This window comes from Gopherus evgoodei, chromosome 7 (genome assembly GCF_007399415.2).
Source record: "Gopherus evgoodei ecotype Sinaloan lineage chromosome 7, rGopEvg1_v1.p, whole genome shotgun sequence".
Lineage (NCBI taxonomy): Eukaryota > Metazoa > Chordata > Testudines > Testudinidae > Gopherus > Gopherus evgoodei.
In genome coordinates this window covers 129,283,464-129,308,667 of record NC_044328.1, presented here as the reverse complement: position 1 = coordinate 129,308,667, position 25,204 = coordinate 129,283,464, and the positions used below count along the sequence as shown (strand labels likewise).

General features: G+C 49.4%; 2 protein-coding genes across 6 annotated transcripts in view; both read right to left on the bottom strand.

The window, feature by feature from the left end:
- The window catches only part of FAM107A (family with sequence similarity 107 member A), a 59,867-nt gene extending 41,732 nt beyond the window's left edge, over positions 1-18,135 (bottom strand). Inside the window, exon 1 of the mRNA XM_030570980.1 lies at positions 17,359-18,135. Coding sequence (XP_030426840.1) covers positions 17,359-17,382 — 24 coding nt within the window. The 5' untranslated portion in view covers positions 17,383-18,135. The remainder of the gene's footprint in view (positions 1-17,358) is intronic.
- A 4,230-nt stretch (positions 18,136-22,365) lies between these two features.
- Positions 22,366-25,204, bottom strand: part of FAM3D (family with sequence similarity 3 member D) — a 74,340-nt gene continuing 71,501 nt past the window's right edge. For all 5 annotated transcript variants that reach the window (XM_030570874.1, XM_030570872.1, XM_030570873.1 and 2 more), the window contains one exon: positions 22,366-24,228. In XM_030570874.1, the coding sequence (XP_030426734.1) occupies positions 24,139-24,228 (90 nt within the window). In that variant the 3' untranslated portion in view covers positions 22,366-24,138. The remainder of the gene's footprint in view (positions 24,229-25,204) is intronic.

Below are 25,204 nucleotides of genomic sequence, written 5' to 3'. Positions count from 1 at the left end.
TACCTCTATTCCCTGCCCATAACATAGTAGATTTCACTATCATATTGCAAAGTACTTTCCAGTATAGCAATTTATTGGTGTAACATTTCATCACTGATCTTCTGACCTTTAAAAATCTGTCTTATTCCACCGGGGCTAAAGGTAGGCTCAGGGTTATAGGACTTCCATGAGATTTAATTTCTGGCTGATCTCAGGAAAATGAACAGTGACCTAATGGCTTTTCAACAACTGTAGTGAAAAATGGCAAGTTTACACGGTCATGAGATCTCATTACTGTACTATTATCACATTACTGCAGCTCACATCCTGAGACGATCAGACAGGTGGCCATTTTACTAGCTATTCAAGTAGAACGTTGCCAGAGCTTGAAATAGCACTTTGTGTTATTTTATTCATAAATCAAGCACCCTTTGGTTTTTTTCCCTTGTGGCCTTTAATGCAAATGCCCACACCGACCTGAAATAGCAAGAGGTCATGCTCATTGCTCGCAGGACAGGCATGGCCATCACACCATGAATCTACCCTATTCATTCATGGCCAAAGTCTGGATTGAGTACAAGTTACTCCATGACCAAGGTGGCAGGACACTGCGCAGGTCCTTAGTGAGTGCTGCCTGTACTGAGCTATTGACGGGAGACTTGTCCATCAACCTTAGTAAGGAATTAAAAGCACCACACTTTCCTCCCTCTCTAAGGGTTTCTGTGACCTCACGGCGTGAGCTTTGCATTTCTGGAGGGAGGCCAGGGTTCAGGTTCGGATTAGGCCTGAAATGGAAGCAGATTTGGCGACCTCATCGCATTCCTCACGGACTCTCATTTGCATCCCAGCACCAGAAACCAGCTCTGCACAGGGCAGTTGGCTGGCATTGCACCAGAGAGGTCCAAGCAGCTGGAAGAGGGTGTTGCAGGTCAGGATGAACATGCACTGGGAAAGCAGGATACCTGCTTCTAACCAGTGTGATGCTTCACTTTCAGGGACAATAAATGCATCGACATTAAAAAAAAGAAAAGCATGTTTCCTTGACTTAGTGCATTAGCAAATTGTCTCTGCATTATGCAAAGGATGAATTGTTGGACTGATTGGCCCACTGTCATATTATGATGCTGTTGTAGTGGACAGCGGGTATGGATTTAATTCAGTTTAGCTCCAGTCCAATTGCTGTGTGTGTTCTTTGCAGTACAGAGGCTCCCCGACTTACGCAAGTGTTCTGTTCCAGAACGCCTTGTATAACTCAATTTTTGCATAAGTCGGAAACGAATCTCTGACCATTATGCAAAAAAACAAAACAAAAAATCCCTCCTATTTCTAGCTTACAGAACTTTTTCCATAAGCATGGATTTGCATAAGTTGGGTCTTGCATAACCCGGGGAGTATCTGAACTGTACCCACTTATGTCTCTAGGCTGGGATCTGTTCCAAGCAGGGTCTCCTGTCTCTCTGGTTCATTTGGATTTTACTCTTTGCACTGCTCTGGCTGCAAGTTCTGCACTAAGGAAATAACCGTGGCTTTATGGAGAGGGTCACAAGCTTTAAAACACTGATGAATCAGGCCCATTTTGCCAACTGCCCCGGCAAAGTACAACTGCAAAGATAGAGAAGGGAAGCTGACAGCCTCAGGGCTCAATCCAAGTGGAAAAACCCACTAGTGAATTCAATGAGAGTTAGACTCGGCCCCAATAAATGTCCAATCTCCATGCTGCGTATTGAGTCTAAAAACAAACCCTACAGAGACCTGTGTGATCACGTGTAATGTCCCACTTTTATCCAGGTCTGAACAGCAGGCTTCCTGCAAATTAACCAAAGCAATGAATAGCCGGACACAGCATAAAACACTACCCCAGCCCAGCCAATCAGTGTGCAAGGACAACTGGGGAAGCGTTAGCACTGACTGTCAAATCTGACACTCCAACACAAAGACCAAAGGAAAGTCTTGGCTGGGTGCCACCTAACACAAAACAAAGTAAGACATTATGCCATGCAGTTCACTATGCTGAAGGACCCTCTGTTGGCTCTAGGCCTTAGCCAAATCCTCACCTGCAATGGGTCACCTTTCATCTAGCCCCTTGTGGTGCGCTGTGCGTGTGACAGGTGCACACCCACACAGCCAAATTCTTGCACTGCCCTCAGCTGGTTACATTCACACCATTCAGCAGAACCTTGTTAACCACTATTAGTGTCCCTTTCGTACCAGCCATGGAAATGCCGGGCCATTCAAGGCTCCTTGCTCTCCCGAGTTCGTGTACTCTGTGCATTGCACCAGAGACATTGAATGAAGGATGCAAATGATATTCCTGGCTACTCCGAGGGGTGTTGAGAGTTTACCTTGATGGCAGATAGAAAGGGGGCCCAGAGCGATTCGAGGCTGAATTGCTGTCGCGCGGAGGAGAACACAGCAAGGAACATTACGGGGCCAATAGAATTGGGCTTTGCAACAAGCGACATTCATCACACAGGAACTTCGTGAGTAACAATACCTAGCTCTGACATGCAGCTGGTGTTCATGGTAACCTCACCCACTATCTCTATTTCACAGATAGGGGATATAGGATGCTAAATGTTACCTGACTTGCTCATGGTCAGAGGACAGAGCTGCCAGCAGAACCCAGCTCTTCTGATGCCCACTATGGCCCTCTTCCCACTTCACCACACTGCCTCAGGTCTACAGGAGCTGGGTCCTAGCAGAAAAAGCCAGCCCGTGGCTCAAAGTTGGCTCTGTTCAGATTTTGGGTTCTGGTTCAGCCCATTAGGGAGAGGTGGTCTCTGCAGAATTTGTATCCAGGCCTAGATGTCTGGCTTCCAACCCCAACATTTGGGTTGTTGGGGTTTCAGCCTAGGACTTGGACACATCACCACTGGCCTGGGAATGAAAATGGGGAAAGTTCTTTACAACCCGAGACAAAGACTGCCCGAGGCAAACACATCCACTTACCATTGCACCTGGCAAAAGGAATCAGGGTCAGCCCCTGGTTCCTGCAGCCATTAGAAATGGAGAGCAGGGCTGGTTAGCATCGCTGCTTGAGTGCTGCGTGGGCATTCTGAGGGTGGGCATGTCACAGGCGGCAGGAGTAAAGAAAGGGCAAGTCCCTGGAAGAGATATTCAGACTCTGTGTGCGTGTGTGGGGCTCATGAAGCCCGGGAAGGTGGAGGAAAAGGTCTGCCATATGCACTCGCTCAACATGCAAGGACCAGTAAGGAACCGAGGGCCAGATCCTCAGCTGATGTAAATTGGTGTAGCTCCAGTGAAACCTATGGAGCTGGTCTGATTTACACCGAATAGAGGATTGTCACAGGGACCCTAAGGCTCCTGGATGCGATTTCTGTGCATTGCTGTTGGCTTGAGCTGCCACGTCCTACAAGGAGCCAGGCCTGGCACAGGGGGAGGGCTTTGCTTTCCCAGCCCTCCCTGCCCTCATTTTGCCACCCCCTGTCTAAAGGGCTGTGAGCTGGCGTTCTGCTACTGGCTATCTTAGCCCTCGAGTGGCTGCTGGGAGCCATCCCAGGCTGCAGCAGCATGGTGCACCCTCTTGTGTTTTCCTGTCCCGCGTCACAAATACCCTGTGGTGGGGAAAGTATCTCCAGTGAATTGTGCAGCCAGACACTTCCTGGCTGATCCTGTCTCAGCCCCCAGGTGGGCATGGCCGGGCTGGGTCCCCAGGCAGCAGGCTCCAGCTGGCTGTGCTGTGCAGATGGAGGGAGCAGGATTTCGTAGCTGGACCCTGTCCAGCTAGGAGTACGGCATGGGAGTGTGGCATGGGTTCCTCTCCCCTGTCACTCACACATCTGCCCAGTGCCCAACCCAGCCCCTTGGGCCAGGCACTGATCTGGGCACAAATGAAAACCTTCTCATATCTGAACTACCAAGACGTATGGCTCCTAGATGGGCAGCCATGTGGGCGTGTCCTCCCATGCTTCTCCCCTTCCTGGTGTGTGGCACGCCCCTCCCTCACCTGGCAAGCCACTCCTCCAGGCTGTACATTCTGTGGAGCAGGGACCTCCTGCTGAATGTTTTTTGTGCAGCACCTAGCACACTTGAGGTTGCCATAAAATAATGAATCATGATCTACACTGGAGTTTAATGAGCCCAGTAGGTTTTAGCATCACCTGTACTGAAGGAGACATTTTTAGATGTCAAGGAAGCGTTCCTCGCTGAGACATTAATGCTGAATAGTTCTCTGCTGCTCTTTTACAAAGGACAATTGAAGGCTGTGGCAGGTCTGTCATTGTGGCTGGCCCATCTCTCTATAATCAGGGAAAATAAAAAACCTGGATCTGAATCATCTGGACATTGGGCAAGTTTAGCTACTGCCAACGGTCTGAGGTTCATGACCCAGGCCCCTCTCGAGTCTCTCTCTAGTCCCATGTTTGGCTAACGCTGATTTTAGAATGAAGTATGCTCACTGCAGCCCCTACATGGCTCGGTACGTGTAGAAGTAACGTTGCAAAAGTGATAGATAGAAAGTCACTGGAAGACATGGAGAAGAACATAAGAATGGCCATACTGGGTCAGACCAAAGATCCATCTAGCCCAGTGTCCTGTCTGCTGACAGTGGCCCATGCCAGGTGCCCCAGAGGGAACGAACAGAACAGGCAATCGCTGAGTGAGCCGTTGCATATTGTCCACTCCCAGCTTTTGGCAGAGGAGACGCGTTAGAGATCCTTTGTGAACTTTGTGTCAGGGTTTTTATTGCTAGCTTAGCGTCTTGCCCCAGCATCCTTGGCCAACACTTTCCCTGTCCAGACTTCCATACAGTAGAAGCTGAGCAGATTGTTCACTGGACAGCCACAGTCCCACCCCAGAGGTGGCTGCATAGCAGTAGCTGGCTATGGAGAGATCACAGCAGTAAGAGCTCAAGGATCCTGTGGGGCTGACAGGCCCCACAAACACACACAAATGATTCTTCTTATTTTGCTACTTCCTGAATTATCCTTGACATGTGAGTGGTTCAATCCAAATGCAAACCCCAAGGAACAAAGCCGCAGCAGCCGCCCAGCGAAGACTTGAAGCAGTTTTGATTTGGGCGTCAGCGAGCTGGCACAGATCTGTCAGCTGGTGCTTTTCCTGGGCAGTGATCGCTCTGGTCACTTTCCCACTAACGACTCCACCTACCTCTCCCGCTCCGCACCCCAGCTGAGCGTTTACGGGGCTTTGTCAGTCCCAAAGGAAACCGTTTTAGGAGAAAGAGCAAAAGAAAATACCCAGATTTTTCAGCGGCTCTGGTTTTTGTTGACTCCACACTGGGGACGTAAATGGTTTCTGAGGCAGCAATGCTGAGCTCAACTCTTGTGCACCAAAATTCCCCTCTCCCACAGCTCCTGCTCTGTGCGGTGGAATTGTAGCAGCTCTGTTTGCATGTCAGACTGCCTTCTGGTGCCTTACCCTGCTGGGTGAGTTTCACATTTGGGATTGTCTGCTGGAAAGAGCTAGATCAGTTAGAATGATGGTGCGTGTGTGTGTGTGCGTGCATGCACATGTGTGTGCATAATTGTGCAAAAAAGTCCTAAAAGGAACTCTGTTCCATGGGCCAGTGATCTGTCGAGAAATGCTTTCTGCAGCCTCCCAAACACTGCAGTTGGCATTTGGCCAAAGTGTCAGCAGAATTCAGTCCCTTTAGTTCTGTTGAAATGGTCTCTCAGGGCTGGAAGACAGCAGCTCGCTCTTGCTTCCTGCCCAGCGTTCAGCTGTACCTCAGGGCATTTTCTCTGGGCAAGTCCGAGTGACATGAGCTTGTTCTCCTTCCTCGGCTGTGGCTGCAGAGAAAGCCCAGACTTTGAGGCCTGTCAGCAAGCTGGGCTCTTTAATTACACTTGGGCTTTCTCTGTTTCACAAACCACTGAGCTGCTTTTCTTTTTTCTCCTGCTAACAAGGTTCAAAGCTCTTGGTTCCCACAAGAAAAGTGGAAAATAGCAAAAGGCCCAAGACTCACCGGTCAAGCCCAGATTTTGACACCCACCCCCCAAATTCAGGGTTGTTCCGAATAGAGTTTTGGTCTAGCTGATCAGGAGCAGCCAGGTATTTGGGTGCGGATCTGGTTTCAGAGTCTGAACATCAACATTTGCCGGGCTGAGGCTACGGGGTTTGGCTCGGGCACATCTTTAATTACAAAAGGCAGAAGGTCCCAGTGTCAGACTGTCCATCTTAGCAGGGCAGTTGACACTGCAGCTGGCACAAAACCCCAGCGTGTGGGGATAACCCACTAGCTCCGTGGTTCAGGATATGGCTCCGAACTGGCCATTTTTTGCTGCCTGTCAGGGCTGAAGTACCACAAAAAGCTCCCCTGGGCAAAGGGCCCCTCATGTCACTCTGCACTGATCCCTTCAGCTGATCTTCTGCTGCTGATGGGTGCCAAAGGGAGGGAGCAAGCTGCAGATGAGGGCCTGGAGGGAAGGCCAGGCTGGGGACCCCCTTCCCACCATAGCTTTTGGCCACTGCAAACCATGGTTGCTATTGTTCAACAGCTCCCAACTTGTTAGATCTGCAAGGCCAGGGTACTGCCTGCGCCTTTGGGTCTTCTGTGCAAAGGCACAAATGTGGTGCCTAGCTGACTGTGACTGAAATTAGCCATAAGGATAAGCATAAAATCAGGTGGGAAAGTCTTTGTGAACGAAATTGTCCCTCTGCCTGGCTCCAGTGCTGTAAGAAAGGCATGCTCTTCCTGAGAAAGCTTTGGCTACAGCCCAGCTTGGAGAGGCTGCCGGGGTCAGAAAGAGGACACAGGAGGAAGAGGAGAAGGGAGGGGATGTGGCATCATGAACCAGGCTGCAGGAATTCCTGTGGATAGAGCTGTGTGGACAGTCAGACCATAAACAGCCACTGGATTCATCCCCCAGCTCACGCCAACCTTGCCACAGGCCCATAGTCTCTCCAACCCTACCAGCACTGTGCGGAGAGAGAGAGTGTGCACTAACCTTTGCGTCAGAGCCAACCGCTCGTCAACAAACTCCGCAGTGCAAGGAGACACAAACAGCCGTCGCTTCAGCACCGGCCAGGCCAGTCATTCTAGCGAAACTCTTCTGACTCCTGAACAGATGCATTTATTATGGACAAGGCAAGGGAAACCCCCACTCTATCTCCTGCTCCCACAGCCACAGCTGATTTTTGGATCTTTTCTCAAAACGCCGGTGCCATGAAACCCCTGGTAGTGTTTAATGACTACCAGCCCCGTTTGCTCTGCCTAACATCGATGGTCTCATTGCCTAACGGGGGTGTGTCATGCCCAGATTGCGATGCCAAGGCCCCGCTGTTCTAGCAGGATGAGCGTGTTCCTGTGCTGAGAGGAACTCGTAGGGTCGGCAATGTCCAAACTGGGTAGTGCACAATCCCTGTAAAAAAGAACTAGGGACAATCCAAAAGTGTGGGTTCTTTCTGAGAACTCTGGCCTGGATGTCAGCATCCTCAGTGCCTGGGGGCACCTAGCCTTCACACCACACCACACCTCCATCAGTCATACAGCATCTCACACCTGCATGCTTTTCCAGCCCTAAGAGTAGAATTCTTTAAGGTCAATACAGCCTGTAAGCAGCCTTTGAGACGCACCCGAAGGGCAATTGTTCATAGGCTTACAGTGTCTCTCCTCCTCAACCAGCATTTTCGGCCACCACCAGCATTAAAACAGGGAGTCACCACTGAGCAACCGTGTTTCTAAAGGAGGCCTGTGGGAAGCTGTTCTTAGACCTACGCTATTTAAATTTTTTATCAGTGACCAGGAAGAAAACATAAAATCCTCACTGATAAAGTTTGCAGATGACACACAAATTGGGAGAGTGATAAATTACGCAGAGGACAAGTCATTCAGTACAGAGTGTTCTGGAACGCTTGGTAAACTGGGTACACGCAACAATGTGCATTTTAATATGGGTAAATGTAAACGTATTGATCTAGGAACAAAGAATGTAGGTCACACTTACAGGATGGGGGACTGTGTCCTGGGAAGCAGCGACTCTTTCAGAGATTTGGGAGTCATGGTGGATAATCAGCTCAGTGCAATGCTGTGGCCGAAAGGGCTATGCAATCCTTGGATACATAGAGAGGGGAATCGCAAGTAGGAGCGGAGAGGTTATTTCACTCCTGTTTTTGGCAGTGGGTGCCTGCTGCTGGAATCCTGTGTCCAGTTCTGGGGCCCACAGCTCAAGAAGATTGCTGATAAGTTGGAGAAGGCTCAGAGAAGAGCTAGGAGAATGATTAAAGGATTAGCAAACCTGCCTTATAGTGATAGACGCACGGAGCTCAGTCTATGCAGTTTAACAAAGAGAATGTTAAGGGGTGATTTGATCACAGCCTAGAAGGGATCACAGGGAACAAATATTTAATTAATGAGCTCTTCAGTCTAACAGAGAAAGGTCTAACTGGATCCAACGGCTGGAAGTTGAAGCTAGACGAAGTCACACTGAAAATAAGGTGTTGGTTTGTAACAGTGAGGGTCATTAACTACTGGAACAATTGCCCAGGGGTCATGGTGGATTCTCACCATTTTGAAATCCAGATGGGCTGTTTTCCTAGATCTGCTCTAGGGGTTACTGGGGGCCGTCTCTGACCTGTGCACTGCGGGAGGTCAGACTACATGATCACAATGGTCCTGTCTGGCCATGGGGCATCTGAATCTAAGCAAGTGCTCTTTCCCCCTTGCTCTATCCTCCTCCCATGCAGATGCTGCTGCCTTCCCTGACATCCCTTCCTTGGAGCAAAGACATCAGCTTCCAGCCTGTGAGTTTTGCTCTGCCTTTCAGAATTGGCGGCTCCATGTGTACATAGAATTACATTTGGGGCATATCCTCAGCTGCTGCAAATTTGCACAAGCTCCATTGATTTAAATGGAACGACCCTGATTTATGGCTGCCGAGGGTTGGGCCCATTCTGTTCCATTTTCTCGTTTGATTCCTGAGGCTCTTTTTGTTACCAGTTGTTCCTTTCCAGCTGATACCGGAGGAGGCTAATGAGCTTTAGGAGGAAGGAAATGGGAACTGAGCTGGAGAATGAACAGAGCAGTCTCTGAGTAATCATATCTGGGCCCCCAGCTCCATTTCTTCCCTTTAGATGGAAGTTCCAGGATCTATAGCTCTGGTGGAATCACGATCAGGCTCTCGGCGCGGCTGGCTGGCATTACGTGTTACTCCCCCGGAAATCAGAGTTCTTTCTTCCTTGCTCTTTGCCTTGCAGTCAGTGAACTAGCCCGTTTCTGGCTCGCCTGATAAAGCTTTTCTCTGTCCTGCCAGCCACAAACACTGCTGCTCTTGTTTGCCTTTACTCTGCACGGCTCTTTCCAAAAGAAGGGCCCAGCATTTTAATGGCCAGGACAAGAGTTTCCGAAAGCTCCAAGGGAGAGAAGCGGCTTTTGGTCAATATGAATTTTCCATTTAGTAACATAGATTTTCCCTTTAAACTTCCTCTTAGCATTTAAGAGCTCTGCTCTCTGCCAGCGTCTTGCCTTTTCACAGCCAGCACCATTCAAGAGAAAGGATCAGATTCTTTCCTGGTGTAAACTCCATTGGAACAAATGGAATTATACCAGGTGCTGCTTTGACCCAATGTCCAGTCTGTGGCAAACAGATGCTCATTAACAATATGCCCTTCAGAAAACGACACCTTCATTTTAGGGTTGGTTGGGCTACAATGCTTGAGGTTGTGCTTGTGTTCAGATGCTGATCCACATGTGAGGCTTGGAAGAGAATTCACCTGTTCAGCTATCTGGTGACATTGATAAAAATGGCATCACGGCTTCCTGCTATACTGAGAACTGGAGGAAGAAGAACCAAAAGAAACACAACTTCTACTTAGTTCTTTACTTGCTACCTTTGCTGTGTCAGTGGCAGAATCAACAGGTAGATGCGTATAATCTGGGACAACCTTACGATGGACAAACTGACTAGCTTTGAAAGAGACACCTCATGAATATATAGCCAATGGCTTTACTTTATTCCTGCACCAAAGCCAATGAAAAGGGCAAAGGACCTGTTATGTATCAATGCACCGTTCTCCTCCTGTTAGAGGCGAGGTACAGTATAAGTAATATTAGCCCATTTCCTTCTAGGAATTTTATTCCAGGGTGTAGCTTGTATTTTACAAGTGAAATATTGACTTTTGTAGCATTCGTTACCTTTGCAGCATGAATCATCCAGTTTGATGAAATTATCGTACTTGCAACGAATGTATAACTAATCATATTTTATTTGAAATTGCAGGAAGCAGTGTCATTTTGAAACAACAAGTCTATTTTATCTTGTTTTTATTTTATCTTTTATTTATCCTGTGTTTGTGCGGATGGGAGCTGCAGGGAAAATCAAGCCACAGTTTCATTTCTTGGGCAGCTTCCTTTGTACGTGGGAGGGGAAGGTAGGTAAAAATCTGAAGAAATTAGTAGTAAGAACTCACCCTTATCCAAAGCTTCTTAAATAGAAAAGAGCAACTTTCTTTAACTTCTGTAGAGCTGCAGTATGCTTTCACCAATAGCCTGACGTACCATGTCAATTGAAATGGGTAGAATGTAAGGTTGAACAGAGGCATAGCGTATGGTATTATACTTTTACTGCTGTAACAGTAGTTACACTAAATCGGGAGTAGCACATCTCTCCAGAGATTACAGGCTATCCCTCAGTACAAAAAGGTTACCTGCTACTTTGCTTTCACTTTCTATGGACTTGGGCTTGGTGACAACCAGTTTCCCATACCAGTGGCTGATGTCACCATCACTGGACTGTGTCATTGTCTGTGGATAAGTGGACCTGACAGAATGAGTTGATTACAAGAGTGCAAAGCTCTTGTGTGTATTTAAATAGCTCGATGATCAGCAGCAGTCAGAAAAGTAATACAGAGATGTCGTAGACGGGGGATACAGGAAATTGGCAGAAATACAGCCGAGAACAGAGCATTCTAGTGATCCTGGCAACATCTGTGTGGTACATTTAATTTTTATGTAGCATCCTTAAATGTGTTGTCATGTTTCACGTGGTGGCAAGAGAAGAGGCCAATGCACCTGTGATGGGTCAGCTGACCCCCATTTGGCCTTAAAAGAAGGCACTTGGGCTCTAAAGAGAAGAGCTGGTCAGGAAGGGGCAGTGAGAGCTGCCTGGGAGGCCAGACATTGGGAGACTGCAGGAGGTCCCTGAAGGAAGCTGTAGATGGTGGAAGGCAGAAGATGAGAGGGCTGAAGGCAGGAAAGCAGCTGAGGGAGTTGCCTCCTGGCATTCAAGTTGGAGAGCCAGAGCAAAGGGCGAGAGAAGGCAGAAGACAAGGGGCAGTATCTCTCCTGATACTGGCCTGGCCTCTCTCTGTCTGGTTTGTCCCCTGTCCAGTCGTAGGAGAAAACCAGAGGTGGTTTTATCCAGTATCGGATGGGCGACACCATTCTGAAGAGGGCGCCACTCCATCCCTGTCATCTAACCTCACCCGCTTCATGCAGCTCAGGCTGGTGGGGCCAGGGGACTCTAGAAAATGGTGTCCCCCACATGGCAGGACCTTGCACATGCCAGGCATGTGAGGACATGCTGGTGGGGGCAGGCCCATGCTGTTCCCGGAAGTGCGGAAATGTCTGATGTTCTGGGAGTGTGTGAGCAGTGGAGGGGCTTACCCACTGGCAGCTGGGTGCTGGAAGCTAGAAAAGGGGGCTGATATGGGTGCTCCCCTGATGAGGCAGAACTCCCAGCAGAGAGGATGTAGGGGTTCCTGCTGGGAAGGGCGGGGCTACAGTCTAGCTGTGCGGGCTGAGTGGCTGTCTTGCTGAAAGGTCCAAAGAAGAATCCGGGTGTCGTGGAAGACGCGGGCACATGGTATGTGCTAGGTCAGTGGACTAGACAATGCAAAGTATTAAGAACCATATACATTGGTGACTATGGAGAAGTGGACCTATGGAATATTTGAACTATGTTTTTGTAATATACTGTCCAAAGGAGGGAATTATTGAGGCAAGAAAGCCTATGTGACGTTAATGGGGACTCTGAAGGAGGGAATTTGAGGCCAGCATGCCTGTTCTGCCACCGGAGGGTGCTGCAGGTGGGCTCGCCCTGTGACAGACTAGAAATCCTGACAGGCCAAGTAGGAGAGGACCACGGCAGTGCATAAAGAACTGAGTTACATGGGCGGACTTCACAGCTTTGGCAGAGTTTTCAGTTCCACTGCTGTTTCCAGTTTAACACTCTTGACCTATGGCCTATCTTCAGGCTCCAGTTCCCAGAGATGCCAGACCCTTCCCCATGACTATAACTAAACCTTTGTACAGGGAGAATTTCAAACAGATCATCAGGCTGGCGCGGCATGCTTCATTTGCTTACGCAACCCCCCGGTCATTGTCTGAAGCCTTCGTCCTAAACCATTGGACTGCTACCTTCAATAGTTCATATCCACAAGCCGTGCTCCCGGCTGCAAGGGAAGGGGAACTGAAGAGGAGCTGACACCAGGGTATGTCTTTGCAGGGTTGTGGAAACCTGACATTCCGGAGAATGTGTGTGGCCAGACCTGTCACTGAGAAGGTTCCCGGCTCTGCCAGCCGAAGCTTGGGGCCAGCATTGCTAGTGTGTTAAACGTGCTGGTGAGCAAGAGGTGCAAGGAAATCCTGGACACAACAGCAGAGACACGAAAGAGCAATTCCACATCCATCCCACGGCTCTTCCTGCAGTCTCTCCTCCGAACTGCACATCAGTCTCTGGAGTCATCCCAGGAGGGTTGGTGAGCTAGATTAGCTTAGATTGTTGATCTGCTCTAAATCTAATAACTCCCCATTGCCTTTACTCCCCTCTAGCTTACTGATGACTGCTGAGCCTGTGCTTTGCAAAGCACTGGGCAGAGTGCCAGGCCCTGAGGCCTTTTCACCCTGATCTCCCCCTTCCTGCCCTCGGCCGTGTTCTCTGCCTCCTGATGCCTCTTGTCCCTGGTTCAGCCCCGATCTTGAAGTTGCTAGTGCTGGTGTGGATCCGTGCAGAGCTGGTGTCCCCATGTAAGGCCGCGATGGTGAAGCAGCTGCAGCCCTAGAAGGGGGAATTTTGTAGGATCCCTGAGCTACGGCTGGTGGCTAACGCCCTGCAAGCTCCCTGCAGATATGCCGGCGCTCTTTGCTAAACCCTATTGTTCTGCTAATGTCCTGAACATCACAATCCACTTATTTTAATCCCTCGGTGCTGCTGTTCTGTTCTAAATCCGACAGGCATGAATTTGGGACAGTTTTTGACTTCAGCCCTAGCTTGGGTGTGATGTACGTGTAGCCCCTCGGGCATTCCTTGTGCAGCTCCTGCTCTTTACAACGGAGCTTTCCTGGGCCTGGCGGAGGGAACCCAGCCTTTCTGGAGCAGCGTGTTTAATGCAGCTTTTAATGACACTTGTGAAGGCTTGGACAAAACTGCCGTGCAGTGTCTGTTAGCACAACCTGGCCAGGACCGGCAGGTACAGCTAGGGAAGGAGGAGCTCACACAGGGGACGTCACACATGGGCAGAGCAGATCCAGCTGCTCCAGAGGGACCTGTGCTAATGCTTCCCTGGGCAGTAATGATCCTCCCACACAGCACCAACGTGCAGGATGGAAAATTCCTCCCTGACTCTCACAGGCAATCAGCTCACTCCTTGTGCTGGGCCTACTCCCCGCTTTGCCTTTCGTGTGTGGCGACAGAGGTCTTTCCTTAGGGTCCACAAACTCTGCTAACCTCTCGATGTGGCTCCTGCTGCGGGCCTCAGGGTACGCTTCCACCCAGCCTCAGTGTCACGGATCCCCTGGGTCTCGTGATCTGAGACCAGCAAGGAGCACACAGCCCTGTTTATGAGGGCTCTGTGCACAGGGCTGGTCCAGTGGGGTAAATCAGAGCCGGAGAGAAGGGTGAGGTGGTTAAGAGACCGAACTGGGACTCAAGCCAGAATCCCAATTTCCACCTCTGCCACAGGCACCCTGTCTGTCCCTGAGCAAGTCACTTCTCCTCTCTGGCACAGTTTCCCCATCTACAAGATGGAACTGCTGAAGTCCCTGCCTCACAGGACAGCTGGGAGGCTGAATCCAGCAGCGGAGGCGCGGGGCTCAGATACTGCAGGAATGGATGAAAGTCTTACCTCCATAATGAGGGCCAAACTTCTCCACAAAGCAAACAACTGGGGCTGGCTGGCAGGACTCACAAAGGGCTGTCAGTGGGGCATAGCTATATCCTGGCCCCGGCCCCGATACTGTCTGAAGAGAGGCATGTCACACAGGGGCTGCTATGCCGGCCCTGGGCCAATCCTCCAACAGCTGCCTAGGCCTCTCCCTTGTCCTTTGCTCCTCTGTTTTCTGGGCCGAGCTACTCACTAGACATTGCAGCAGCGGTATTAAATCCTGCTCTTGTTGCTTCACTTTTATCTATCAGGCGAAACTTTATCTGGGCACACACACACAGAGTTTGTAAATGCCTGTGAAGGACACCAGAGGTAGGAGGTTGGCATTTGGGAACCCCTGATTCCAGGCCCTCAGCCAGGCTCGCTTCTGCTCGGGCACATAGACGTTAACTCAGTGCTGGAGGAAAGAGAGGATTGCGCCATTTATGCACAATCTAACCGTACCTAGGAAACAGGAGAAAAGGGACTTTCCCTCCCACCACCATCAAATTCATTCTAGACAATAAAAAATGGACCCACAAGTCATTAGTCTGTAACGGCGCTTCCTGCCTAACGGCCGCAATCCAGGGCCACATTCTTTTGTCTAACCAGGCAACGTTGTGGTTGTTGAAATGCAAGTGAAATCTCTGACCTTGTTTGTACCCACCCAAGTCAAGTCGTCTCCAAAGCAGCATCTTTCTGAAGCGTGTCAGAGCCAAGCCTGCTGTACTGGAAACACTTGTCTTTTGTGGGAGCTGCAGTGCATTCACCAGCCACAGTGCAGGGATTCTGGAGGCGACTAGGGGAGGACTGGCTCCATGGCAGCACTTGTGAGGGGGGTTTTATCTTTAAATTAAAAAACGCAGTTATCTTGTCCCTGCTCAGCTCCTAGTGCACGGCTTGGTGTAACTTAGAAGGTATTGAAGTGCATCTCAGGGCAACTTTGGTACAAATTCAGCCCTCCATCCCGCAGACGTCGGGTACCTCATCATTCAAGCCAGGTGCAAACTCCCACTCCAGCGGACATCCCTGATGGAGCTAGAATTACAGCCACGGGGGCTGAGCAGCAGGAGGTGCTAGCTGCTCTGAGCATGGATGTAGAGGCTCTGATAGTATCATGGTTGGCGTGGCTATCCCCTCCCTCCACTCCCAGCGCCAGGCCTCCCCTCAGTCAGAGCTAACACAGGACGTTCCACTGTGCAGCTCGAATGCAGCTATACTCTATGTCACAGTGCTGGAGTGCATAGGATAGGTTAGGAAAAGGCTAATTTATGGAAGTTTGCAGATGACACAAAAATGGAGGGAGCGGTAAATAATGCAGAGGACAGGTCACTGATTCAGAGTGATCTAGCTTGCTTGGTAAATGGCAAGCAAGCAATGTGTGTTTTAATACAGCTAAATGTGTACATCTGGGAACAAAGAATGTCGTCCGTACTTACACGATGGGGGACTCTACTGGGGAAAGCTCTGAAAAAGATTTGGGGATCATGCTGGATAATCAGCTGACCATGACCTGCGGGTATGATGCTGAGGTCAAAAGGGCTAATGTGAGCCTGGGATGAATAAACAGGGGAATCTTGAGTAGGAGCAGAAAGGTTATTTTGCATCTGTGTTTGGCATGGGTGCGACCGCTGCTGGAATCCTGTGTCCAGTTCTGGTGCCCACAATTCAAGAAGGATGCTGATAAATCGGAGAGGGGTCAGAGAAAAGCCATGAGAATGATGAAAGGATTAAAAAATCTGCCTTATAGTGAGAGACTCAATGAGCTCCATCTATGTAACTGAAGAAAGAGAAGGTTAAGGGGTGACTTGATCACAGTCTATAGGTGCCTGTGCAGGGATGAAATATTTAATAATGGTCTCTTCAGTCTATCAGAGGGACGTATAGCCAGATCCAATGGTTGGAAGTTGAAGCTAGACAAATTTAGCCTGGAAATAAGGCATAATTTTTTGACAGTGAAGGTCATGAACCATTGGCACAATTTCCTGAGGATTATGGTGGATTCTCAATCACTACCAGTTTTGAAATTGAGCTGGGATGTTTTTCGAAAAGCTCTGCTGCAGGGATTGTTCTGGTGGCAGGTCTCTGGCCAGTGTTATATAGGGAGTCAGGCTAGATGCTCACAATGGTCCCTCCTGGCCTTGGAATCTATGAATCTGTAATTGCTGCTGCCTCTATTCTCTGCCAATGGCATTTGATGCTGAATGTGACCTTAATAGGAAGGGGAGTTAATAGGAGAAGAGAAAGAGAGGAAAACAAATGAGTCCTCCTGGCGGATGAGTGGAGGGAGAGCCCTCCGCTGACTTTCAATGACGGAGGAATCCGGCCTTGCATACTTGGTGGCGAGTGAGCTGTGAACAATTGACAGGACAAGAAATATTTCTGAGAACCAGTCATACTTTTGCCTAGTGAATATATTCAGGGAAATTCTGAGCTGCTTGCAGGTGATTCTTGAACAGACAAGAGGCTACATTAAATAAATGATTTGTGATGAATATTTGCTCAGCTGTAGCCTCTGACATGTTTTCTCAAGGTGGAGGGTCATTTGTGATCAGCAGTGTGAAGGCAGGCGTGCCAAACAGGCCAGAGAGAAGTGCTCATTACTGAAGGGGAATAACTTCGCACTTTAGTTACACTAATCGAGTGAAAAAACAATGCAGTGAGCAGCTACTCGTGACGCAAGACGCCAGGCTGCTGAGTTTAGCAAGTAGAACAATCCCAAGCAGTCTCCTTCACTGCTGGCACTGGCTTGCTGAGGGACCCCTGGAATCATGCTGTAGATGATCTACAGAGAATGCAGTGTATAGACCTGCATACTCACTCCACACATCTCCCCAATGCGCCAGAAAGCAAAATGCTGCTCTGCTTTTAACGTTGCTCAGAACTGTCACAAGTTAAGTCGGTAAAACTCTGCTGACCTTGCCCGACAAGATTAAAACCATCAGCTATGTGAGTGACCATTGTCATTGGCAGTGACTGCAAAAACTAAGCCTGGTGTGTGGGTGTGCGTGCGTGCATGCAGCTCTCCAGCTTCCAGGCATATCACTGTTCGGCCCCACTCCACGCTCCTCATTGGCTCTAGAGGGCTCCCTAAAGGAAGGCCAATTTATCAATCTGATCAGCTCGAAATACTTCATCCAGCTGACAGCGTTTGACACCTGTGTCCACACCAGCCGCTCCTGGTCTCTAATCCACCACTGAACTCCTGAAAGGACTGGGCAGTGCACAAAGGGGTTAATCAGAGCTACATGTGAGCAGACAAGTGTCATCTCTTCAAAGCCACCAATGCTTAAGCATCAAAGAATAAAGGCATCCTATTACCTTTTTCCCGTGAGCAGCTCCCATAGTACAAGGTCAGTGTCCAGGAAGCCTCCCCCAAATCTCCGGCAGTCCCTCCGAATTGTCCTCTTGGCTTGCACTTGCTGGGAGTCACAGGCTCTGTGTCGTTCTGTGGTGTTGTCCACACAATCTGTGGAGAGCATGGGCTGCATTCAACACTAGGGAATGTGCAAACACACGGCTCCTGGCTCCCTGACAGCTCCAGTTTATTCCACAGAACAACGCAGGCAAAAATCAGCAGGCTCTTAAAGGAGATGAGCATTGAAGTTTTCCTTTGACTTCTTCTCCTGCCACGTAAAGAACTCACTTTTGGATACCTAATGTCCGACTTGCACACAGGGGCTGCCCAGGCACAAAGGCAGCTTTCATCCTGTAGATGCCTGGCTTCTAAGCTGGGGTCCTTATTCTGAAAGGCTGCAGAAGATTATAGTAATTGTACTTGACAGACCAAGATGTCACAGAATGCAGAGCTGATCTGTGAAAGAATTCGACCTGCTGGGGGCTCGGCTGAGCCCCAGCACTAGGAGGTCCTTGTTTGCTAGTGGATTTGTGCCATCCTCTCTAGCCATTTGTCTTGCACTTCATGATGGCTTGGCGGAGATGCCTTGAAAAATAAGCCCATTTCCCCACTTCTCGGAGAAAGAATGCAGGCTTATTATTCAGCGGCTAGGCTGTGGCTCCTGCACTCGGCGTCTGCAATCCCAAGCAGGCAACACTTCAACTTCGGCAAGTTCTTGAAGCTGCTCACAAACAAGCATCTTAAACAAAGATGTTACATAACGTGAACCGTGTGTGCGGCTTAGCCCCAGTGGGTACCACCGCCGAACTGCACCGTGTAAATGCCTTGTTCGACGCGTGCTCCGGCTGCAGTGGAGTTCTGCCCAGCTAAATCAGCCCCCAGGGCCAATTCGGTGGGGTGCTGAAGACCCTATTTCTGTTAAAGTCAGTGTGAGATGGGGAGGGTCAGTTCCACTCAGGAGCCTTCTCAATGATCTTTAATAAACTCACCAGGGAAGATCTCAGCCATAAAGAATCCGTCCAAACCTCTAGTGACGGGAGGCCATGGGGCACCCCCCCACCCCTTTTGCAGCTACCACAGCCAAACGTTTTGTAAAAAAAGTGGCTGGAGTGAGGCTCGTAAGGCTGCGGCTAGGCACGTCAAGAAATGGGTAGATTTTACAAAGTGCTGGGTGATCACTAGAGTCCAGTGCCTCCAGGGGGAGCTGCTCTGCCCGCAGCACTGCTGAAAATCGGCCTGCTCATCAAGCTGCTGAAATAGCGATTTAGGAGCCTGACTTTAAAGCCCCAGATTTTTGACCTGCCTTACTAATTGCTCAATCACAGAATCCAAAGTAGAGTCTCCGCACAGTGCCTGGAACATGAGTGCCTCTTGGAAACCCTTCCCATCCAACCAGACCAACCCCCGGGTGGATGGCAGGGTTGAATAGAATTTTTATGAAAGACCTTGTGGGAATTTAATCTGCCCTAGCAGAGGATCCCTGCTTTCCGAGGGGAAGTAAACCAGCTGGCATATTGACGCTGGCAAGGCACGAGGCGTGTGTTAGCTGAAAAGCTCCGGCAGTGGTTATACGGACAGGGTTTCTCAGCGCTGACCCGGGGTGTGTGCATGAGCACTTGGCTTTAACAACAGTGTTTTAACAGCACAGTTGAGGACCTATTTGTGAGACATTAGACGTCATGAAACGTAGTGTAAAAGCACAGAAGTCTCTTGGTACGAGGGTAAACGCCAGGCAGGCACCTGACGGTTTAAATATTTACATGAGTCTCTCTATGCTTTTTGCAATAACCTTTGAAAGTTATTAAGGGAAATTTTGCTTTTATTTGTATTTAAGAAAAGAAACTGCAGCTTCCTTTTCCTAGTTGTTTTTCAGGTTCGGGGATCTAGGGTGCGAAGTGGAGCTGAAGGCCCAGGCTCAGGCATGTACCCCCTGCGCTAGGTTATTCAGCAGGGGATTAGGTATTTTGCATTGATCTGTGTGGACTTTTAGTCTTTAGCTTGGCTCAGGCCTCTTTTCCAGGCAGCAGAAAGAGCTTCTCTGTAATGTAACCAAATTGCCTTAATTCTGTGTGATCGAGTTCCTCAGGTTGCATGAGCCCAGGAAAGCCGCAGAGCAGCCTGCAGGAATGCACACGCCGGGCTGTAGAAATGCTGCATGGCCTTCACCTGAAGGCTCTGAAAAGCCCACAAGGAGCCTGATTTTTCCCTCTCTTACTGACATCAGTTACACATCTGAGTACTCAGCGTTCCTGGCAATTAGACCCCAGGTGTCTCTCACTGGGCAATGAGGAACACACAGGTAGTGGCCACCTGTGAAAATGCTGGTTTAAGTGACTTGCCCAATTTCTCACAAGAACATATGGCAGAGCCAGGGGTAGACTCCACTTCTCATGGGTCCCGCTCAACTATCTTCTCTTATCTACTAGACCAGCCTTTCCCTTCCTGCAGCCATAAGAATGGCCAGTTTCTTGTCTGACGACAGTGGCCAATGCCAGGTGCCCCAGAGGGAATGAAGAGAACAGGGAATCATCAAGTGATCCATCCCCTGTTGCACATTCCCAGCTTCTGGCAGAGGTTGGGGACACTTCAGAGCATGGTTTTGAACCCTGTCCATTCTGCCCAATAGTCACTGATGGACCTACCCTCCATGAAAGTATCTAGTTCTTTTTTGAACCCTGTTATAGTCTTGGCCGTCACAATATCCTCTGGCAAGGAGTTCCACAGGTTGACTGTGGGTTGTGTGAAGAAATACTTCCTTTTGTTTGTTTTAAACCTGCTGCCCATTAATTTCATTGGGTGACCCCTAGTTCTTGTGTTATCAGAAGGAGTAAATAACACTTCCTTATTTCCTTTCTCCACACCACTCATGATTTTATAGATCTCTGTCATATTCTTCCTTAGTCGTCTCTTTTCCAAGCTGAAAAGTCCCATTCTTATTAATCTCTTCTCATATGGAAGCAGTTCCATCCCCCTAATCATCTATGTTGCCCTTTTCTGAATCTTTTCCAATTCCAATATTTTTTTTTGAGATGGGGCAACTACACCTGCATGCAGTATTCAAGGTCTGGGCACAGCATGGATTTATATAGAGGCAACATGTTACCAAATTCTGTACAGCTCTGCCATGCAAACACAGGGAGTCAGGTAGCTACATGAAATCTCTCTTAGTGGGGGCCCTGGTGAAGTGTAGTCACCATCAGATGGCTAGTGAGACTCTAAAGCACAAGGTGAATAATCACTAGGGTGCTGGGACAGCAGGCTCTGATTCTCTAGTACAGATCTTAAACATGCAGCCGTGTTCCCAGCTCTCCTGCGGGAAGGTTTCCATCTACTGGTTCGAACCTAGAATCACAACTTGTTAAATGCGTTTGTCACTGGCTCAGAACTTCCTTTCCCAAGTGTCTCTCAGTGAAGGGTAACAGTGCTGGATTCTCTCCTGCCTCCTTTGTTTCAAACCCCTGGCGTTTCCCCTCTAACACCACTGGAGCTTTGCTTCCGTGGAGTCGCTCTGATTTCCACTGGTGTGAGAGAAGCATCTAACCCATGGGGTCCAGCATCTGTAATGCCAAAGTTCTCCCCGTCACTCACATCCCAGGCATGCTGGCTCTTGCTTACCCATATGAGTAGGCAAGAAACTCTGCAGCCAGAAAGAGAACTGAGTGAAACAATCCTAGTGCGGCCCATGAGGTTCAACCCCCACCTGTGTGTGCTCTTTGCAGGTGTCCGGTGGCTCCAGCCATAAAGAAGCATGTAGCTGAAGGTTCATAGGTTTGTAAAGTCACAAGGGATTGTTATGATCCGACCTTCCATACAACATGATTCCACCCAGTAATTCCTGCATCAGGATCCTAACTTCTGGCTGAGTATAGCTCAGAGAAACATCCAACCGTGATTTCTCTCCATGGCTCATGTCAGGGACATGCTCTGCTCATTTTGGTGAATGGCCCAGTCCCTGCCCTGCTCAGATTTCTCATAGGAAGTTCAATACGAGCTCAGTCCAGTGGATCATCTAGTATGGTGTCCAGTCCCTGACAGCACAATGTCTTCCCCCATTCATGCAGACCTGGGAAGATCCCTGCACAGAAATCCCCCTCTGGGCATGGATGACCAAGGCATGCTATGCAATGCAAACCTCCATGGGCTTCTTGATCCCAGACTGGTGCCCATATGGGGTTGCCAGCTTCTGAAAGGCAACCCTACTCTTTCTGTCCCAGCAGAGTGGTGCTCTCATCCTGGAGCTCTGGCATTGCAGAGTTCGGACTAGCTTACCACAGGGGGCCAGAAGTGGCTCCCTTCTCCTCCTTCCAGCCCTGTTTGGCTCAGGGAGCTCCAGTGGCTGTGAGTTCCAGAGGCTTGCCTGGTGCTGTGTAAAGAAAGGTTTTTGTGTAGTTTTAAAAGCTCAGGCTCTTCCTTCCCAGCAGCGCCCCTTTGTTCGATGAGTGAGGCAGAAGGGAAAAGTAGCTTCCAATCGCATCTTTCCCACGCTTAGAAGTCAGATTCCATAGCACGTTAGCAGCAGAGTTGGGCACAGAGCCCTGACTTTAACCACTAGACCCCTCTGCCTCCCTCGCCCGTCAGCTCTCACTGCACATGCTGTAAAGGTCACTGTGACCCTCACCGTGAGCTCCTGTGCTGAGAGGTGTTAGCATCCCTGGGAGGACCCAGCCAGGTGGTCAGCTGACCTGTTCACTGCACATGCCACAAGGACCTTTAGGGCTTTATTCTCAGGGGATTCTGTGAGCTCAGCTGCGGTCATTTGAAATGAGAAAATGAGGTCATTTTTACTGTGCTTTTATCCCAGTTACAATTCATCTGCCCTTGCACTGCCCGATCTGCCCTCCCCAGCTCCCCAGCGAGACTCTCCCCAAAAATGAGCAGGTTAGCATCATTGGTTAGACATTTTGTTAGAGACTCAGAAAATCCCAAACTCCCCATTGTTCAGCTATTTGATATTCGCAGAACCAGAGCCCCCGTATAAAATAGACAATTTATTTCTGATAAATGTCTGAAAGCAAGAAACCTGCATCCCTGTGTGTGTGACGTAGAAGAGCAACCCCCTCCCTGTCAAACATCCTGGGCTCTCTGGATTCCCCACGCTCTAGCCCTGCGAGCTGCTGGGACACCAGAGCAGGTACAACCCCAGTGACACGCACTAAAGCCTCTCCGGCAGGCAGGAATCAAACCCAGAGAACACCAGCAAAAAACTTCACACACCGCAACTTCCCCAGCCTTCCCGTTGGGCAGGGGGAGGGGAGAGAGGTGCTCCAGGGAGCCCTGGGGTCTCAGCAGTGCCCAGGACTTTGTCCCAAGGCTGATGGTCCCTGTGAGACAACCAATTCAGGGCCCGCGTTGTGCTGGATGCTGTCCATAGAGGAAAAGGTGACCCCTGTCTGCCACAAACACCTTTCAATCTGAGGCCCTGATTCTTGCAAAGACGTGCACATGAAGGTTACTTTGCACATAGTGCTAACTGTCCCACTGGAGTCAACGGGCCATTGATGTCATCACTGGCTCATTGACTTCACTGGGAATTCTGCTGTCTGGATGATGGCTCCTTCAGACACTAATAATCGAAAATGTTGACTTCACCCTCTGGTATGCAGGTATCCACTGGTGTGCAAGTGCGTGCGCTGACTGGGATCTGAGTGACAGGACTGGAAGGCGTCGTCATGCCCTGAGAAAACTATTTGAAAATAAACAATGAGGAGTCCCTGTGGCACCTTAGAGACTAACAAATGTATTTGGGCATAAGCTTTTGTGGGCTATAACCCACTTCATTGGATGCATGGAGTGAAAAATACAGTAAGCTGTATATATATTACAGCACATATAACAACTGTTCCCTGGGCAGAAAGATCCCTTCCTGACCACTGCAGGTGACTGGCTGTAGCCCTGAAGCATGAGATTTGATTACAGTTATTCTCATAATGCAGAACTGCAAGTGTTACGAGCACGTTGAGGGCAGTGCAGAGCTTCTTGGCCTCTCTGTGGCCCATGAAGCAAGGGAACAAACAGGGGGAGTCATAGGATTCCCACATTCCAAGGTCACCATGACATCCAGCCCCCCTCACCCCCAAAGGCTTTAGAATTTCTCCTAGAAGCTGGGTTAAAGTGTATACTTAAAAAAGATATCAAAACTTATTTCAAAGACTCCAAGTGACAGGGAGCACGCTGCCTCCCCAGAAAATTGTTCCAATGTTTAATCCCCCTCTTTGCTAGGAAATGGCATCTTATTTCAAGGTTGAATTGATCTAACTTTGACTTCCAGCCACTAGATTTTGTTCTGCCTTTGTCAGCAAGGCTGAAAAGCCCCCTGGTCTCTGATCTCTTTTCTTGGAAACAACATGGGAGGATTTAAATTGTTAAAATCACTTTTAACAACTCAAGAAGCAGAAGCTGAAGCAATTTCTTCCCAGGTGGCGTTGTGCACTGATTGTTTTGAGATAGACAGGAAAATTAAATGCCTGATATTGACATTACTGCCTTCACCTCAACATGTGCCTTATTAATATAATAGAACATCATGCTGAAAGATTAGACATTTGCTATGACTTCATAGCCGGCGTAGTATACCATAGCCCACAGGTTCTTAAAGCAGTGTTCAGACACCATTACAAGTTGGCTGGTGATTTGAAAACGGCCAGTTGCTTTGTGCTGTCATGGAGCTGGGATCAGTTCGTATGCCGGATTCAGCTGGAAGTGCCTTCTTCCAGCCAGACAGGAACGTATTGTTATGACTTCTGCTAATCCATCTTCTTTGGGACGCAGCCCTCCATTTCCAGAACTTCAGGCCAGCCCTCATATTTGTTTTTTGCTGCTTCATTTTGTAAGTGCTTTGGAGGGGAAAAAAAAATGAAGCAGGGGGTTGGCATGGCAGAAGGGAACATCCAATTTACAAGACAACAGATCAGTATAATGGGGGTATAATGTCATCTCCCCTACATGCATTGTCAGCACGGCTTGGACCATGGATGTTCAGCCCTGCCGCACACAGCTCTACCACTTGAGCTAAAGGAGAAGCTCCAGTAGCTGGTAGCGGTAGCAGGCTGTTGTCCTTTAGTGGACCACTTAGGGTATAAAGATTGTGCCATTACAGAATTATCAACCAAGTTCTGACTGTATACATTTTTGCCCACACATGCAAAAGCAGCACCAGTGTGTGCTGGAAGGAGCAGCAGTGGCTCCAGACTCCCGTCTGCCTGTGCAGACTGTATGTGCTGGAGCAGCACACAGCGGCGTGGAGAGGGGAATACAGAGGAGACAGTCACACCTCCGGTCACTGGAAGGCCTGTGCAGTGGCTTCCCAATCCGTGGCTTTGGATACAGCTGGAATTAGGACAGAAGGATTTTGCCTCACACTATCCCTATGGCCCTGGCTTCTCCAGTGCACGTGTGTGAAACAGAGCCATGCTGGAGTTCAGCCCTGTGCATTGTCTCAGTGTGGGACACAGGAACTGGGCAGCAGAAGGAATGTTTGATTTGTCTGTTTGCATGCAAGGCCTGGCAGGTTCCTCCAGTTCCATGCGGCTGTGCAGCAGTGCAAGGGAAGGGAGTGCACGCCAGGGCTGCCCAGAGGGGGGAGCAAGAGGGGCAATTTACCCCAGGCCCCGGGTCCCACAGGGGCCCCCACAAGAGTTTTTCGGGGACCCTGGAGCAGGGTCCTTCACTCACTCTGGGGGCCCCGGAAAACTCTCGTGGGGCCCGGGCCCCCGAAGCTTCTTCTGCTCTGGGTCTTCAGTGGCAATTTGACGGTGGGGGGTCCTTCCGCCCCGGGACCTGCCTCTGAAGTGCTGGGTCTTTGGCGGCAAT